At 40.7% G+C, this 20353-nt stretch overlaps 1 protein-coding gene across 1 annotated transcript; it reads right to left on the bottom strand.

The window, feature by feature from the left end:
• Window positions 1-2649: 2649 nt before the first annotated feature.
• nwd1 (NACHT and WD repeat domain containing 1) lies at window positions 2650-19402 on the bottom strand (the record flags this gene model as incomplete). The annotated part of the gene is made up of 19 exons (XM_083888323.1): window positions 2650-2963; window positions 4540-4645; window positions 5794-6347; window positions 7947-8220; window positions 8303-8451; window positions 9310-9400; window positions 9772-10035; window positions 11874-12079; window positions 12157-12279; window positions 12660-12857; window positions 12954-13118; window positions 14409-14526; window positions 14628-14781; window positions 14878-15081; window positions 16297-17605; window positions 17682-18036; window positions 18831-18947; window positions 19041-19126; window positions 19285-19402. The coding sequence occupies 19 exons, from the start codon at window positions 19400-19402 to the stop codon at window positions 2650-2652; spliced, it is 4905 nt and encodes a 1634-aa protein (XP_083744449.1).
• Window positions 19403-20353: the final 951 nt, after the last annotated feature.

The raw sequence follows: 20353 nt of genomic DNA, 5'->3' as shown, positions 1-20353 counted from the left end.
GGAAAATAACAGGATTAACAGTCAATAATAAATTACACACACAAACACACACACACACACATACAATCAGGTGTGCTTTATTAGATTTACAAAGTAGGTTAAATATTAGTTTTCTTATCGTTCTTTTGACATTTATACACACTTATTTGTATTTTTTTGTGTTTGTATATTTTGTCACATTTCATTCCCAAGAGGAAAGCAATGTTCTCTACATCATAAATAACATTTCAAATCTGGAAAATGTACGGTTTGAAATAAAACAAAAGGAATTCGGAAGAATAAAAATAGAGAAAGAAAACGATGCAGATGATACACGATGAAGTTTTCAAGAACATTTAAAGAAAACAGAAAATATTAACATTTAAGAAGCTGAAGAATCAGAAAACTTATTTCAGTAATGAGGTTTTAGTGGTTGAATGTTATTCTTGATTCATTCATGATTACATTTACGTCTAAAAAGTTTTATTTAGTTTATTTGCTTAATAAATAATAAAAGTTAGTTTTGAACAAGTTTGTTAAACACTGTATTTCAGTGACTGATGTTATGAGTTAAAAAAGAAGCTTGTACCTGTCTGAGCCGTCACCGCTCCGATCATCAGCAACAAGCAGGAAACGAGAGCAGAGATTTTCTTCATGTTGATTCTCTGAAGCAGGAAAAACAGCGTCCGTGTCCTCGCGACTGAGCGATTTGTCCAAATGCAGTGAAACGTCGTCCCTGCGAAGGCGTCGTCGTCGTAGTCGTCAGGCGGATCCACGGCTTTAACTCGCTCCGACTCGTGTTAATGTTTAACTTCAGCCGACAATAAAGTGTGTGTCACTGGTATCAGAGTCAGTTTATGACTAAACTGGAAACAGGTTTCCTGTTAGTGCACTGTAAAAAAAAAAAAAGGGGGGAAAAAAGCACATTTTGTGCTGTAATTTTCAAAATTTAGCTTAAAATAAGCAAAGCCGTGTCATATAATAAATGTTTAAGCTGAATTTAAAGGTACAATATGTAGTATTTATGGGTTTATATAACCCAAAATCCACTTTTTTATACATATTATGTGCTCCTGCATTGTCTAGTCGCTGTATAATAGTTTTTGTTTCATTTTCGTAGTGTTTCAAAAAGTCATGTAAAATAACATGGTCGCGGGCCGCGGTTGCATAGCCACTGTTAGCAGAGAGACGCCATGTTTCTACCGGAGCCTGTAAGGACAAACGCGAGAGAACAAATCAAGCGTCTCTTTACTTGTAGCAGGAAGTCCCGCCTCCACTCTCTCCGCTTCGTCTTCTACGGCCACGGTAGCTCCGCCCTCTCCCTCGCCTCACGAACCTCATCTGCTGACACGGAGAAAGACGACGAGGACGACATTTGACCGGCTGAGGACACCGTAGCGCTCAGGGAAGGGAGGGGGTGAGCAGAGGAGCAGTTCTTTGTTGTAAATTTCAGCCTCTCCTCTAGATGGCACTATAAACTACTTATTTCCCCTTTAAGACTTTGTGCAGTTAAGACCAAGAGAAGAAAGGCTTTTATTTTGAAGGGTTTAGCTCCTCCTTCTGCCGGAACCTGACTGCAGGATCCAGGTCCAGTTTCCAATTGTTATAATTTTTTTACTACACTTCATAAAACTGCGAGTATGAAAATACTATTACACTTTAAAAAAATATATATATATGATATATATATATATTATATATAATAATAAATAATATATAATGTTTTTACAGCTGTTTTTGGGGAAGGTGGCATTTTCTGCCACTGGAATATGAACAAATGAGTAAGTTCTTGCGTAGCTTAGCCATTTTAGGCTAATTTAAGGAACTGAGATGACAGTTGTAAAGTTTACCAATGAAAATCCTCCGGAAAATTTGAGCTATATTTATTCAACCTGTGTCCTCACTCTGCAGGAGCATGACTGCAGGATCCAGGTCCAGTTGTGAGGCTGTTTATTGTCAGTAGCAGAATTGTTATCATCAGTTATAATTATTTTTTTACTACACAAAAAATAGTACAACCTTCTTGCTTTCATTAAAAATAAATACACAACGCTCAACGATATTTAAGCCAAGCAAGGATTTATTTCAACATTTCTTACTTTAAACATTTTTCACTTCGTTTCAATCCTACGTGGACACGTTTTGTCTTCAATAAACTTTATTAAAACCTTTTCCATAAAAGCACATTAACATTAGCTCTATATATTAATAAAAAAATGATGCATAACTCATTTCGTAGTCTCAATCGTCCTCTAAACTCTGTTTAATTCAATGAGACTTAAATCATTACTAAACTCTACACGCAGTAAAAGTGTTTTAATTTAAAGGCGCCATATGTAAGAATGTGGCCAAAAACAGTAACTACATTCAAATTCAAAACACCGAGGTCTTTTAGGTTTCGTTTTCTGACGTAACTGGCAACCCGTGGTTGCTCGGCAGCTGAGACTCTACTGACTGCAATGATTGGTAGATCATTTTTTTTTAATGCAAATATTTTGTCTGTACTGTTGTTGTTGGTGAGTTCAGTTTGTTATATGAACATTATTCCTGAGTCTCTGTGACATATTAGGAGGATTTTATGATTTATTACATAATGCACCTTTAAGATTAAACCCTGGACTATTGTGGAACACTTCGTGGAATGCGGCGTCACCTGTGCTGGTCTTTGTGCTACAGGACGCTGCAGGTGGGCGAGGGCTTGTCTCTCATCATGCTGATGAGGTTCAGGTTGAACTGGGCCGGGTTGAAGTCGCGCAGGTCGCTCACCGACACCGCGTCGCTGCCGTCGGCGCTCTTCTGCCTGGACGTGACGCGGTACTGGGCCTTGACGTTCCTCAGCGGGTTGTAGTCGGCGCTGACGTGTTCCGGACAGCGGAAGACCTCCCTGATGACGGCGCCGTGGCGAGACAGCGCCAGGAAGCCGTTCCTGTAGGTCACCATCTTGACGACGGGCGAGTACACGTACTGGACGTAGAGGAGGTTTCCTGGTGGGAGGGAAAAAAAAAACGTGACGTATCACGATATTTAACCACTTCTTCCCTGACCCTCTTTTTGGAGAGTCCCTGCTCTAAAATGACATGCCCAAACTAAATAGAGTAAACCTCTGCAGTTACAAGCTCTATGTGGATTATCTTGGTATCAAACTACAGATAACACTTGTGAGATTCCACCAGAGGTGTAAGTTTCACTGTAGATGCCACTGTGTCAGAGTAAATGTACATGGAACACAGCATAACTGAAGGATTTTTTTCTCTCGCCTAAAAAAATATTGCATTTTAAAGCAAATATCACCTTTAAAATATACAGTAGGAGCTTAAAAACACATGGAGGTCATGTAACAACATGTGGACATGAGCTGTGCAAAGTCTGATGCTGCTGAAATGAAGCAGAGTGAAATTACAGAGGTTTTAGTAAAGAGATGTCTGGGCGTCCTCACTTTTGGCACAGCTTGGCACCATCTGTGCCATTTGAGATTTCTTAGGTACCAAATTATTAAAAACCAATTAAATGTTATTTATATGTCACTACATGTCTAAAAAGAACTTGTTTGTATGATAACTCGCTGTAAATCGATGCTCCCTGTGCGGTGCGTAATAACAACTCTGTGACTGCAGCGTCTTCAGTTAGCGCCATAGCTCTGGATGACCTTGGTCAATTAGAGTGATTGACAGCTCGTTTTAAACGTCTAAACCGGTAGAATCAGACCCTGGTCTCCAAATGCGTGTGCATCACTTCATTAGCGAGTCAAAAGGACATAAATGCATATGACGCATTTGTGCGGACATTCGCCCTTCTCTAATCAGAACGATCTAATGTCGCTCTGTAATAGATTAGTGAATCTTAAACACAGACTAAACCTGGTCCAGACCAGGTTCTGTTTAGGGTTTGAGATTCAGATCGGCACTAAAAATAAACACTCAGCATTTAATATATATATATATTTTTTATGTGGTTCAAAATGTCGTTTTTGTAGTTCAAAATGTAGTATGTAGTTCAAATGTATTTTTTGTAGTTTTAAATGCATTTTGTAGTTTAAAATATATTTTTTTGTAGTTTAAATGTATTTGTCTTGGTTAAAAATTAATTTTTTGTGGTTCGAAAATTTATTTTTTGTAGTTTAAAATGCATTTTTGATGTTTAAAAATGTATTTTTGTAGTTTAAAATAGTTTTTTTGAAGTTTGAAAATGCATTTTTGTAGTTTAAAATGTATTTTTTGTAGTTTAAATGTATTTTAAACTACGTATACGTATATTGTTCTAACAAATGGTCACGTAAAATCAAATTTTATGGGATTTATTCCCAAAGCATGCTGGGAAGTGTAGTTCTTCATTAGAAGCGGTTTTGTTCCGGTGGAAATAACTTGTTTTGATAAACAGCAAAGGTAAGACGACATTTCTGCTTGTAATTCTTGAAAGTCAGTTGTTGTTTTGCTCTTATTTCGGGGCTGGATCCGTGAGTCTTGGTCGTAGAGTGATAAAAAATAGTACCGGGAACAACCGCGAAGAAGAGGTTAAGACGGGACAGGACTTTTGAGAGTGCCGCGACGTCGTCCGACGTACCTTTGGCGACGTCCCACACTTTGACGGTCCTGTCCTGAGATCCGATGAAGACGAACTGGTCGCTTTCGGAGAACGCGGCGCAGAGGACGCCCTCGAAGAAAAAGCCCTGAAACACACGGACGAGAGTCACAAGAAATACGTGAATATTTTGATGGTTTCTTTGCTCCAATAAGCTAAGAAATGATCAAAACTGAATCATTTTCACTTTGTGGACAAAAACGAGACTTTTGAAAACATCATCACTTCCATGTTTGAGAAATAATTCATTGTGTATCATCTGCATAGAAACAGACTTTTTTAACAATAATAATATCCAGACCCCAACAAACAAATCAAACTTGTGGAAAGTTAATTTTACAACCTTTAAATCACACAAGGACGACAACAATTCATTGAATAATTGATTAATTCATTATTTTTAATTAATTCAAACACTGAATTACTGACATTTGGATGGAAATATACAGATTAAGTGACTGATTTTAAATGTATTATTTTATACCGTGTGTCGGTACCTCGTACATCCACCATCCTTTAATAATCCTTAAAATATCGGTGCGTCATGACAGAAACCGGGCAATTCAAGGGTTAAAAATGTAAAGAAATTAAGTAATATTTGATTTCTATGAAAACAATGAATACTGGTTTAAAAAAAATTTAATTAAACAAGTTTTATTGCTTGAATTTTTATGAGCACATTTTGTTGTATAGGGACTTAAACGTGAGTTTTTTATCTAATATGAAATAGCAAAATTAATTTAAGAAGCTGAAAAATCAAAAAGCTTTTTTGAATTCATTAAAAAATAATGTATTAATCAATTATTCAATGAATTGTGTGATTGGTAAAATGAACTATACACGGGTTTAATTTGTTTGTGGGGATCAGGATATTGTTATTGTGAAAAAGTCAGTTTCTATGCAGATGATACACGAAAATATTAGCATTTAAGAAGCTGAAGAATCAGAAAATGTATTTTAATTATTTAAAAAAAAAAAACACTCAAATAATTGATCCATTAGTTAAAATGAAGAAAATGCTTCTCAAACACGGAAGTAATGATGTTTTCAAATGTCTTGTTTTTGTCCACAAACCAAAAATGACTCAATTTGAATGATTTCTTTGTTTTACGTGAAAAGAAACCAGAAAATATTCACATTTAAGAAGCTGAAAAAAAAAAGAGTAATTGTGTAAAACGTGATTTTTTTCCTCAGGTTTAACCATCACTTGTCGTCGAATCTCCCTGCGTCTCTGACCTTGTACTCCATGATGTGGTCCAGGGTCGTTGGGTTCAGCGCCCACAGCCTCTGCACGGCGTCGTCCGAGCCCACCAGAGCGTGTTTCCCCCAGTTGCTGGCCGTCACGCAGGTCACTCTGCTGCGATGAGGCTCCAGGCTGCAGCTTTTGCCGCTGCCGAAGTTGCAGAGCCTCACCTCGCCACAGCTGGTGCCGTAGAGCAGCCTGCGGTCGGACAGCACCGCCATGGAGGACAGCGGCGCGTGGAGCAGGGACAGCGGCAACCGCCGCAGCGGGCCGTCCACCGTGGGGAAGCTGTCCCGGGCCGTGATCTCGAACAAACACACCGAGTCGTCGTAGGCCACGGCCACGTGTTTCTCCTGCGAGCCGACGGCCAGGCTCAGGACGCGGCTCAGGCTCTCCGGCGGCGGGATGCACAGGGTCTCCTGAGGCAGATCCAGCGGGTAGATGAGGACGGTGCCGGTGGTCAGACCGCAGAACAGCAGGCGCTTCTGCTGAGCCAGCTCCAGGCAGCAGACCTGGGCAGACACGGCCAAACGATCGCACACAGAACCTGCAGAGGCGGACGTGTGAAGCACCTCAGGGGTCAACGCTGGGCCCGATAAGATTTACAACCTTTTTTGTTTTAGTGAACATTGTCTAACGTTTTAATGGTTTTTCTTTCACTGTTATTTAGTTTTTATGTAAAAACACACAAACTTGCCCCTGTGGATTAAATGTGTAGTGCAGATAAAGATGAAAAGAACCAGCAGAGGCAGAAGTAAAAGAGGTCTTTTAGGTGTCGTTTTCTGACGTAACTGGCAACCCCTGGTCGCTCAGCAGCTCAGACTCTACTGACTGCAATGATTGGTAGATGGCAGTAGGTGGCGCCACATGACTCCAAAACATGATTTCAAAACATAAACATGATTTGCAGTCTGCAAAATATTTTTTTTAAATGCAAATATTTTGTCTGTACTGTTGTTGTTGGTGAGTTCAGTTTGTTATATGAACATTATTCCTGAGTCTCTGTGACATATTAGGAGGATTTTATGGCCAGTTGATTTAGATTTATTACATAATGCACATATATATACATATACATATACATATATATATATATATATATATATATATATATATATATACACATATGTATATATACACATATACATATATATGTGTATATATACATATGTATATATACACATATACATATATATGTGTATATATACATATACGTATATATACACATATACATATATACGTATATGTATATATACGTATATATATACGCATATACATATATATACATATACGTATATATATATACACATATACATATATACGCATATACATATATACGCATATACATATATATACATATACATATATACGCATATGTATATATACGTATATATATGAATATATACACACATACATATATACGCATATATACGTATATATGTATATATACATATACATATATATATACATATGTATATATACATATACACATATGTATATATACAGATACATATGTATATATACAGATACATATGTATATATACACATACATATGTATATATATACATATACATATATATACATATGTATATATACACATATACATATATACACATATATACATATGTATATATACACATATACATATATACACATATACATATATATACATATGTATATATACACATATACATATATATGTACACATATACATATACATATATATTTACACATATACATATACATATATATATATATACACATATGCATATACATATACATATATGCATACATATACTGTATATGTATGTATACATGTATATGATATACATATATACATAGATATACATGTATATATGTGTACCTTTAGTAAAGGACAAGTGCAGATACTTATGTTAAAATAAAATTCTAAATAATATAATAAATAATATATAATATATTATAATATAATATAATAATATAATTCAACTTTAACTAGATTAAAGTAAGGTAGTGCAGCCTCTGATATCTCAAGAAAAAGATGTAAAAACTGATTTTTTAAATTAAATCACATTTTAATGACTATGACTTTGATGGAAACATTAGTTCAAAAGTATGTGATTGTTAACGTGTAAAAAATAAAACCTGTGTTTGTGTGAACTCTGACCTTTGTTGTTGTTCCAGCTGATGACCTCCGTCTGACTCGGGTGTCGCACGTAGAAAACGCGATCGGCGTCTTTGGTGATGGCGACGTGAGCGCAGCCCGACGGGACGTGCGCGGCGGGTTTGTGCCGAGCGTCGTACTTCAGGCTCCACACGCGGACGCCGGCGGCGGCGGCCGACGCCGACACCGCCGCGCCTTTGTGGAGGAGCACGGAGGTGACGGGAGCGTCCGCACCGCACAGAGTGTCCAGCAGGGCGCCGGTGGTCACTGACCACATCTGTGAGGACACAAAAGAAACAGAGGACACAGAGTCACAGTGAAGCTCGGCGTCCTCTCACGCAGAGACATGTCAGCTTTACCCGTATGAGCTGGTCAGCGGCTCCGGAGGCGAGCGTCCTCCCGTCTGAGGACACGCAGGCGGACAGGACGGCGTCCTCGTGCTGGAGGTCGAGGAACTTGTCCACGTCGTCTCTGTCGAGGTTGAAGAGGCTCAGCGTTCGCTCGGCGGCTGCAGAGACACAAAAAAAATCTGATTACACAGAGAATGTTTGTAAAAAGTAAACCATATTATATTATATATATGTTTTAGATTATATATTATTCATAATTGCTTGAAAAAAAATCTATTAATTGTATTCATTTATTGTGATTATTTGGTGTTTTGTGTCTGTTCTGAACTGTGGAGTACCTCAGGGATCAACGCTGGGCCCGATAACATTTACACATTTTCCCCCTTTTTTCCCTTTTTATAAATTTTGATTCAATTAAAATGTTTCTGTTTTAATGTTTTTTTCTTTATCCAATCCGACTTTATTTGTAAAGCACTTTAAAACAACCACAGTGAACCAAAGTGCTGTTATTTAGTTTTCATGTAAAACACACCGACTTATTAAATGTGTTGTGCCGATAAAGATGCCTTGCCTTATTTATTATAAAAAAAAGTTTTAATTCTGATCCATTCTAATGATTTGATTATTCTGCATCTATAAAAATAAAAATATAATAATAATATAATATAATTTATTATAATAATAAAAAACAAAAATATGCATGATTAATTGCGAAAAACCGTTTGAGGCTATAACAATATTGTTTAAATTGTAAAGTGAATTAAGCCTAAAATATAGTTAAAATAACATATAGACTAAAATATTAATAATATGTCGTACATTAATTGTGTAACATAACCACACAAACTTTGGTGAATAATGTGTTCATCTACGATAATTCTCCACCTTTTCTATTTACAGACTTTTTAAACTACTGAAAATGACAGTTGTTTTTTTTAATTCTTATTGTAAACACTATATAAAGCAACAATAGTGGAATCAAAACAGATGAATTCAGTGTGTCGTCTTTACTGCACCTGCTATCAGTATTTTTTCATCTTCAGTCACAGAAAGCAAAGAAGGAACCAGAGGAAACTCCACAGCTGAGATTCCACCGGACTTGGAAATCTGCACAAAAGTGAACAACATCATCATCATCTGAGTGAGAATCAGTAACACAATTCAAGGGAAAAGCCCAAAGAAGAAGAAGACGATTTCTTAAAGATCCACCGCTATGCAGACGACATTCTGTTCTTTCTGTGAAAACCTGAAAACATCAGCAAATTAAACAAAATTCCAAAAACCTTCAACAGAAACAAACATTAGGGGCCGTATATGAGAATCCCACAAAGTTGAATTGGCTTTTTATCCATGTGGAATTAGCATTTTGTGAGGACAAAAATGCTATTTTTTGGAGAGAGAAAAACTTCCCAAAAAGAGGTATTTGGTGGCGGTTTACACAGCAGGAGTCAATTCTGAATGCATAAAAACAGTCGTACCTGATAAAGAAAACCTTCCGTCGTCACCACAATCATCTTCCCCCGTTTTGGCGACGCGACCCATTTGACAGGCGTCACGGACGTCTGTGATTTTTCCAGCCGAGTCTCCACAGTCTTCGTCTTGTTGACGGGATGGGAAATGGTGACCAGACCAGAGTCGGACAGAGAGACGACAGAATCGTCCAGAACTCCAAGAAACACAGAGGCTTCCTGACTGATGCTGCTGCTGAGGAGCTCAGAGCTGTCCAGAGTCCACACCTTCACCTGGATCATCAACAACAACAACAACAACAACAACAGGTGTCAACAACTCCTGTCAGTTTGATGAATGGGTGACAAACAAGTACGTATTACGGTGGCCCTGAGGTGCAAAACACAAACGCAAATCACAAAACACAACACAAATGAAAAACACAAACGCAAATCAAAAAACACAAAAACATTAACTCAAAAACGGAAACACAAATCACACAATACAAACACAAAAGCAAAAAACACTCAAGTGAGCTAAAGTGAGTGAATGTTTTTGTGTTTTCTGCGTTTGTGTTTGCGTTGTGAGTTAATGTTTTTGTGTTTTCTGCTTTTGTGTTTGCGTTGTGAGTGAATGTTTTCGTGTTTTCTGCTTTTGTGTTTGCGTTGTGAGTTAATGTTTTTGTGTTTTCTGCTTTTGTGTTTGCGTTGTGAGTTAATGTTTTTGTGTTTTCTGCTTTTGTGTTTGCGTTGTGAGTTAATGTTTTTGTGTTTTCTGCTTTTGTGTTTGCGTTGTGAGTTAATGTTTTTGTGTTTTCTGCTTTTGTGTTTGCGTTGTGAGTTAATGTTTTTGTGTTTGTGCTGTGAGTTAATGTTTTTGTGTTTTCTGCTTTTGTGTTTGCGTTGTGTGTGAATGTTTTTGTGTTTTCTGCTTTTGTGTTTGCGTTGCGAGTTAATGTTTTTGTGTTTTCTGCATTTGTGTTTGCGTTGTGAGTTAATGTTTTTGTGTTTTCTGCATTTGCGTTTGCGTTGTGAGTTAATGTTTTTGTGTTTTCTGCATTTGTGTTGTGAGTTAATGTTTTTGTGTTTCCTGCATGCGTTTGCGTTGTGAGTTAATGTTTTTGTGTTTTCTGCTTTTGTGTTTGTGTTGTGAGTTAATGTTTTCGTGTTTACTGCTTTAGTGTTTGCGTTGTGAGTGAATGTTTTCGTGTTTTCTGCTTTTGTGTTTGCGTTGTGAGTTAATGTTTTCGTGTTTTCTGCTTTTGTGTTTGCGTTGTGAGTTAATGTTTTTGTGTTTTCTGCATTTGTGCTTGCGTTGTGAGTGAATGTTTTTGTTTTCTGCTTTTGTGTTTGCGTTGAGTTAATGTTTTTGTGTTTTTGATTTGCATTTGTGTTTTTGATTTGTGTTGTGTTTGTGATTTGAGTTTGTGTTTTGCACCTCAGGGCCACCGTAACATATAAATGGACATGAATATCTTGTGTTTAATATGGAAGTAATATAATCTAAGTTTAATATGTGCCATCTGAGTTTGAATTCGAATTTCTAACACTGAATTTTTTTGCATCGAAATTAGACTTTGAATTTTAAAAACCATCAAATTTCAAGCAGTTTTTTTTTTTGCCATTGATTTTTTTTTCAGCGTTGAAATAAATTCAGTGCAAAAAATCCAATCTCTCAAAAAAATAATTTTTTTGGTAAAAAATCCAATTAATTTGGTAAAAAATCCAATTTTTTGAAAAAAATCCAATTTTTTGGTAAAAAGACCTATTTTTTTTGAAAAAAATCCTATTCAATTTTTTGAAAAAAATCCAATCTCTCAAAAAATTCAGTAGCAAATTTTTTTTAATTTTTTGGGAAAAAAATTAAAACTGAATTTAATTTAAATTCAGTTTTTTGCAACTTAATTTTTTGAGACATCGGATTTTTTTGCAACTGAAATTTGATGGTTTTTAAAATTCAAGGTCTAATTTTGATGCAAAAAAATTCTGTTAGAAATTCGAAACTCAGATGGCACAGATTTACTTCCATAGTTTACGTATTGGCGTGTGTTTGTGTTACATCCAAACTGATCATCATTCATTATTAACATTAGTTGTAAGGAGCAGCTGCTGCAGCGTCGTGTTATCATCACCTGTGAGCTGCTGTGGACCCAGAGCAGCTGTTTACGATCACACAGGTGCAGGTGCACGGACGAAGGGGCGGAGTCGACAGGCACCGCCTCCTGGATGCAGAGCAGCTCCTGGCCGTTGACGAGGCTCCACCTCCTCAGGCAGCCGTCAGCAGCCAATGAGAGGCAGGACGACGAGCTGTCGATCGCTTTGACGAGCAGGACGGCGCCTGTAAACAACAACACACTTATCATTATCATTATTATTATCATTAGTAATAAATATTTATTCCTTATTCAGACTGACCGGTGTGACCCAGCAGAGTGTGCACCAGCTGCTGGTCAATCAGACTCCACACTGCCACCGCGCCTTCGTCTGAACCTGCCACCAGAAGCTCCGCCTCCAAACTGACGTCCATACAGAGGACGCCTGCAGAGACGAGACGTACGCTTTTAAAAGTGTCGCAGAAACACCAGCAATAATAAATTAAAGGTGCATTATGTAATAAATCTAAAGCAACTAGGCCATAAAATCCTCCTAATATGTCACAGAGACTCAGGAATAATGTTCATATAACAAACTGAACTCACCAACAACAACAGTACAGACAAAATATTTGCATAAAAAAATAATTATTTTGCAGACTGCAAATCATGTCAGTAGAGTCTCAGCTACCGAGCAACCACGGGTTGCCAGTTAAGTCAGAAAAAACGAAACCTAAAAGACCTTGGTGTTTTGAATTTGAATGTAGTAACTGTTTTTGGCCACATTCTTACAAAAAAAGAATAAAGAATATATAATATTCTCACCTCCCTCCAGTCCGCTCAGCGTGTGCTGCAGCGCCCCCCCTGGCTGCTGCAGGAAGCTGCACTTGGGGACGAGGATGGGCTCAGGACACGTCAGCAGCCACTCCTCACACTGCGTGCACAGCCGGCCAATCACGTCGGGGAAGGGCGGGGCCAGGGAGCAGAGTCGAGCCATCAGCTCGGTGTAGAACAGAGACATGTCTGAGGAAGAGAGGTTTTTTAAATTTTAAACGCTTCAGTGTCTAACTTCTCCATATAAACTCTTCGGACTGAACTTAAAACGGTAAAATCCCTGACCCATGTGATTTTCCAAGAAGTCCAGGCTGGGTTTGATGAGGACCAGAGTGTCTCTGAGCAATCCGGTCTCAGTGCAGTCCATGTACTGGGAGCTCTGGTCCAGATCCTGGATCACACTGGACACCCCACAGACCCTGCTCTTACAGTACAGCCACTCGGCACTGCCTGGAAGAGCAAAAATAAAAGACAAAAACAATCTTTTCTATTTGCAGACTGGAGGTGAGGGGGCGGGACTATAAGTGGGCGGAACTTAGGGGTGGGACACGGAATCACATCAACAAAGGGTTACAAGATAGGGTTAGGGTCACTGTGCGGAAAACAGGGGGGTCTGGAGGGGCTAGACCCCCCTGATTAACACTTGAGACCCCCTAAAAGCCACAAAGGCAAAATTTGAGGGGGGGTCTAAACTAGGGCTGGACGATTCACTGAATTTTATTCATGATCTGAATTTCGAATTTCTAGCACTGAATTTTTTTGCATCGAAATTAGACTTTGAATTTTAAAAACCATCAAATTTCAGTTGCAAAAAAAATCTGTTGAAAAAAAAAAATTACAATTTTTTTCAATAATTTTTTGAGACATCAAAATTATGGATTTTTTTGCAACTGAATTTTTTGAGACATCAGATTTTTTTTCCAACTGAAATTTGATGGGTTTTTTTAAATTTCAAAGTCTGAATTTTTTGCAACGGAATTTTTTTGAGACATCGAATTTTTTTCACTAAATTTATTTCAACATTGAAAAAAAAATCAATGGCAAAAAAAAAATAAAATAAAAAAAACACTGCTTGAAATGTGATGGTTTTTAAAATTCAAAGTCTAATTTCGATGCAAAAAAATTAAGTGTTAGAAATTCAAACTCAGATGGCACAGATTTACTTCCATATTAAACGTGTATGTAAATATAAACGTGTATGTAAATACACGTGTATGTCAATTCCTATGCTAGAAAAACACCTTGAATGCACCCTCAAGTTTTGAAATCAATGAATATCTATTGAATGTCTATTGATCATCAATATCAGTCAAAAATAATTGTGACTAATATTTTTGCCATAATGGTCCAGCCCGAGTTTAAACAGGTTACAGTGTCTTTGAAAATCATGTTTTTTTTTCCTAATTTCAGTTTTACATATATGATCTACATACATAATACACTTTGCATGCTTTCTTATCCTTTATAAGTAGACAAAATGTTAAATATTTTATTTGTAATTTTGTATTTTTAATGTTTTAATGAATTGCGTTCCAAATGGCGCTGTGGAAAAAAACAATATTGGGCAACAAATGGGAGATGGGACCCCCCCGATTATTAATGGGTATTTCGCACACTGGTTAGGGTTAGGTCATAAGGAGATGGGGCGGAACTGTAAGTAGAGGAAATTCAAGTTTCCGTACCGCAAAAACGACACATTTAGCAGCTAACAGCGCGAAGGCGGGACGTCACGTATCTTACCGATAACCTCCTGCCGTAGCTCCTCCCACATGCCGGCGTGCAGCAGGTGATAGGGCAGCTCGACGAGCTTCCGAACGTTAGCCAACCCCGGAGAGAACCACATTGGCTGGGGCGGGACCTTCAACAACAGAGTGTTGTACTTTTAACAGCTGCGCATGTTAGCACAATAGCAAAGGGTGTTCGGTGCCGAGAGACCACAAATTTAGCCCACGTCGGTACCTTTCTGTCCGAGAGGAGCAGCGACAGACCAGGCAGAGCGGCGGGCTTCAGTTTCCCTGACCAACGGCCCAGAAAGTACTCCGCCATGATCCTGTGGCTCCGCCCCCGCCGCTCTGACGTCAAATAGCGAGACGAAACTTCCTCCGCCAGATGCCTGAAAAGCAGAAAAAAAAAAAGTCACGTCTGTATCAACTCAAATCAAATCTGATCTCTCGTGCGGTCGTTTGTCAGGTTTTTTTCGTCTCTGTACCGGTTGTTGAAGGCGATGAAGACGACGCCGGCCGCCCACCGCTCCTCCAGCACGTCCTCCAGGTCCCGCCTGAGCCCGGCCCACAGCAAGGGGGGCAGCCGGATCAGCGAGGGCGTCGGAGGGAGGGAGTAGCGGTACACCTCGCTGATGACGTCGTCGTCCAAGGACATGACGTCACGCAGCTCAGCCTCCAGCAGCCCTTCCCTGTGGGGGCAGCAGTGATCGGCTGATGATCGTCATCGTGGATCATTTGAGGAATCTGTTTCAAATGAGGCTGTGCCGCGGATTTCAACCTTCTTAGGGCTACCATGTTTGGGGACTCTCTCGCCTGAGAACTGGTCCCAGGGGACTTGCTCACCTTGGGATTCCCTCTCCTTGGAGACTGCTTCACCTGGGGATTCTGCCTTCTTGGGTTTCTCTGATGGGGACTCCCTCAACCTCAAGACTTTGGGTGAATTCCAATTCCTTGCTTAACCCTCAATCTGAACCCTCAATCTCAAAAATGTGCGCTCCCTCTAGTCCAAGTGCTGTCCAGATTCTCAGAAAAATTAAGTTGAGGGCCGAGTTTAAGGGCTGCATCGCCCTCAATATTGAGATTTTCCGAGACCACCCTTGGGAGCAAGGGCTACCAGGAATGCATTGCGGTGTTTTCACATAACAAAGATGGCGCCGAAAGCAGCGAAACGAGTACGCTACAAATGAAGTATTTTCTTTGTTAATAGAGATATAAAAATGATGAAAACCATTGTATTATCTTAGTTTAGGCCCATATTATGGATTACTGACGTCATTGTTGCGTAACATTTATTTTTTTATTTTACGATCTTTTGTCAATAGCGGACAAGTGATAGTTTGCTATGGTTTACTTTTCAATAAGCCGTGGTGTGTGGTAACTGTCAGCTGAATATGTCCGTGGTTGTGGTATTTGTATGAGTATCATCTTATAACTAACTGACAACCTAATAACTTGACTGACAAACGGATCGTAATAAATAATCTTGACGTAAATGTGTTCTTCTTCTTCTTCTTTTTTGGAGTTGACAGACTGGACACAGCTTCCGGGTTATTCTGCCCCCTACAGTCTGAAGACGTATCTGCATTTAAGGGGTGTCCCATTTCTAAGTGACAAAATAACACTCAACACTTGGTTTTGAGGGACAGTTAAGATTAAGCGATTTGAGCTTGAGGGTTAAGATAGGAATTGGAATTGGCCCTTTCTCACCTAAGAACTGGTCCTGGGGGTCTCCCTCACCTTGGGATTCATTGGGGACTTCTCTTACCTGGAAAACCCACCTGGGGATTCCCTCACCTATGAGACTGCCACCTCAACTGGGAAATACTTCTACTGGAGTACTAAATATTTGAAAATGTGTACACAAAGTGTTTTTCAAGTCATGACAAACATAACTGCCGCCTTACCGTGCAAGTGCAATGTATCCTAAGGCCCCGCCCACCAGCGCCTTCCCATGTTTCTCCTCCAGCATCAGGAAAAGCTGGGTCATCATTTCCTTGCTGCTTGCGCCCAGGTGTAACTCGGCGGGCGGGGTGAAGGAGGTCCATTGTTTGGCAGTGTACAGAATCAGTTTGAGGTGCAGAGGAGAGCCGGTCGACTCAAAGCTCTGCAGCACAGCGTTGCTCTGCTCGGGGGTCAGCGTTCGCTGCCACGCGCTCAGGTTCGACTCCACGATGCGTTTGCCCTCCTCGCGCGACAAGCGCTCCACCTCGAAGAAGCTCTCCAAAGACAGCACCTTGAGCCGCGTGTTGGCAAACACCTCGCTGCTCGTATCCATGGAAACGACCAGGTGTACGTTGGGCGGGAGGTCAAGAGGGAGCCAGTGGAGTCTGCGGGCGTGATGCTGGTCCGAGAGCTGATCGAGGGCATCCAGGATGAGGAGCAGAGTGTTCCCATGCTGGGAGACCTGGGTCAGGATGTTCCTGAAGAACCTGAGCAGCTCCACGTGAGTGCCTGCCGTTAGCGGCGAGGGCGGAGACAGACCGCACGCCAGGCAAACCTGAACGCAGATGCTGTGCAGGACATGGTCAATGTCAGGTCTTTGAGGATGGTGAGCTGAAAGGACTCTGATGACCACCAACGATCTGGCCTCCAGGACTTTCTGCATCTCTTGTGCCAGTTTGCACAGCAGTGCCGTTTTCCCCATCCCAGCGGCCCCATGGACCACCAGCGGGCCGTGACGGACGTTGGTGGACTCCCACATGGCGAGGCAGAGCTTACCCAAAATATTCTCTCTGCCGTGGAGACCCTTGCTCAGCTCTGCGGTCATGGCAATGTGCCGTCGAACCTCTTCAATCACCCAGTCTGACGCTTGCTCAGTGACCTCAGTACTTCCCCAGATCTTCCTCTGCCCGCCCTCGCCGGGAGAATCGACCACAGCTGTGATCCGAGCCGTCATCTGCGACACAAACTGCTCACAGACACTGTCCAGGTACTGAGCGTGCTCTTTGCGCTTGGGGTCAACGCTGCCCTTGCTGAGCTCCACGCAGTGAAGGTTGAGGATCTTCTTTGACGCGGTATAGAGTCGGGACTTGAGGTCAGCGAGGAGTCCTTGAGCCTCTGCATCCAGCAGACCGTCCGCCGTGACGTCCATGAACCTCGCGAAACGTTTGGGACCGTCCCTCACCCTCTGGCGGGGAATCTCTCGGACGAAGAGCAGGGCGGAGTTTTCGCCGTCGTCTTTCCACAAACCCTGTTCAAACTCCCGCTCTGTGACTGTGGACGAGAAGGAGAAGATGTTCAGATTATTTGATCATTTTGAGACAAACTGAGAGGAAAAAATATCTCTGACCCGATGAGAAGAAGCGCTGTTTCTGCTCGGCTGTGATGTCCCCGTCTGCCTCGGCGGCGGTGGCGGCGGATCGTAGGAGCTGCAACAGTTGAGTCTCTGTGAAACGCCAGGACAGGACGTTGTTGTCCCGCTGAGGCCTACTCTCGGGTCGAAGGTCACTGTAGTGGGGGAAGTGAGCGGTGATTGGTTGAAGGACGTGGGTGGGCGGAACGGCATTGTTGTCCTTTAAGAACCACCGATTCAGCTGTTTGATGCCTTCAGGGTCTTTGGAGAGTTTGGACGTAAAGACTTCAAACTGTTTCTCCGGGATGAGGCGAGGAAGAGCCCGGTGGCCATAACGGTTCCCAAGCAGGGCCTTTGGAGTCACGACACAAAGGGGAAATAAATAGTTAGTTATCTGGCAAGTCTTTTTTACGCAAACTTCCACTTTCATTTCAACTCTGGAATACAGATGCGGTATGGAATTAGCCAGGCGAGGGAAAAATCGTTAAAGCTCACATAGAGTGGTCCTGTTGCACATATATGTTAGTTATGGAGGTCTACTTACATACATTAACTTGTTTTTATGGTCAAAAACCTCCTAGTTGCTGTAAACGAGCCGATAGAAATCCCTCTTTTCTGACGCTGTTGCCCAGCCGCGATATTTCAGACTCAACTCTCTCACCCAGAAGACAGAGTCTTGTGGTTGGCCAATACCCGGAAGTGACATAATCAGTACACCCGCTCTCAGAAGCACAGCTCCCCCCTCTGGAACGGTGGATGCACTGCTACTCATTATCAAAACATTGTTTTAACAGTGTTTAAAAATAGCTTCTTCACGACTCCCTGCCGCAGTCCCGGAGAACCGCATTTTACGTAACCGGACCGGGTTTTTTCAGAGATCTCGCTGAGCCCGAGATTACAATAAAACACAGTGTTCTCAGCAGTGGCTGAACTGTTTGTTTCGAAACTTCAGGGCTTCGTAAACAAGGTAATGACGCAGACACACTAAAAAAACAGCGTTAATTGGAACTTGCGGTCTAGGTCCGCTATTAGACGCCATTTATCACTCCTAGAAAACTACAGGCATGATTGTTGACACATTCCCGTTGCTATCCAAACGTTTTCCAGTCAATCCACCTTTTAAAATGATGTACAATTTACGCTTACGGCGAAAGATGGACCCGCGGAAATCCGTTTACACTTCTCCATCTCCTCCAGAAAGACATCGCAAGACTTGTGGTCGCCAGAAGTGACGTTTCGAATCCCCCAACGTAGATCCACCACCTGACGAGGGAAACAAACAAACAAACAAACAAACACCACTGATTTAATTTTCCACAACAGCAGAAGAGAACATTTTTGCCCGTTGGAACGAACCTCAAACACCAGCCCCAGACTGCGACAGAAAGACCGGACTTCTGGGTAAGCTTTCTCCAGCAGAGCCTTCCTCTCACTGCTCATATCTGACGAGAGACAACAGAGAAACTGTCAGCGATTGTTCCAGATTCAGAACGGCAACTCCGAGGTTGCTCTAATTAATAAATTAAGATGGAGGATAATTAATTGCAGCCAATAAACACTATACACACAATTCAGTAATCGAGGTGAACCCTGCTCTGACCTGTGAACGTGGAGCTGATGAAGACTCGGATCATGTTGGAGCTGCTCTTCATCCACTGGGCTCCATGAGGGTGTCCTCTCAGGACGTCCTGCAGGCCGACGTCCAGATGCTCCGCCATCGCCTCCACTCAGACACCGCTGTCCGTCTGTCACCGTCTGTCGTCTGTCGTCTGTCGTCTTCTTCTTCTTCTGGTCCTCCTGCTTTCTGCGGGATCTTTGCTCCCTCGGCTGCTCCTCAGTCTTCTCCTCGGAGACTTCACTCCAGGACAACCGTTCCTCCCACATGAGGACCGTAGCCTCTGGAAGACTGTGATCGACTCGTGTAAAACTGGATTTATTGCATGAATCCAGATCACAACACTGATTTATTCTCTCCTGGCCCCCAAAAAAAGATATTCCCAATTATACTGATCTATATAAATGTTCACTGGTGATGATTAAATGATCTTTTCAGGTCATGTCGACTTTAAAAAGTATTCATTCTTTACAATAAAATGTATAAATGTTTCACAAAACATTCCTCCCATAATATTACAGTTTAAAATGCCTCCAGACACAATTGCTAAAACGAGCCAAACATAAAACTTTTGGCTAGGTTAGCTTAGAGATATGGCTAGCGTCACTAAATGACCAAGAATGTCTGTTTTCTGTGTAGATTTATCACTTTGTACTCTTACAACATAAAAATATCAAAGATTTTGCTGTTTTTAATGTTTAACTCTGGAGAAGTTTCGCTATTGATAAGCAGCTAAATCAATTAGCAACTTGATGTCTCAGCTTTAGGTTCCTGTGTTAGCTTAGCGCCTTCTGTCAGTAGCCTGTACTCTAATTAATGTATAATTGTAAAATTGTAGTTATTTAAAGCTGTTCACATATACATACATATATATATATATATGTATATGTATAAATAATCTAATTTTGAATAAAAATATCTGTTTAAACCATTAAAGGAATACTGATGTTTGTTGAATTTCTGCCAGTTTTGGCTAGTTTTAATTAGCATTACTGTCTGAAAGTGGCTGCAGATTTACAAGCTCATTTTAAATATTCTTGCCAAGCAAAATGTG

Source organism: Microchirus variegatus, assembly GCF_963457635.1.
Source record: "Microchirus variegatus genome assembly, chromosome: 4".
NCBI classification, from domain to species: domain Eukaryota; kingdom Metazoa; phylum Chordata; class Actinopteri; order Pleuronectiformes; family Soleidae; genus Microchirus; species Microchirus variegatus.
Note: the sequence above shows the minus strand (reverse complement) of the source record. Positions and strands in the feature narration are given on the sequence as shown.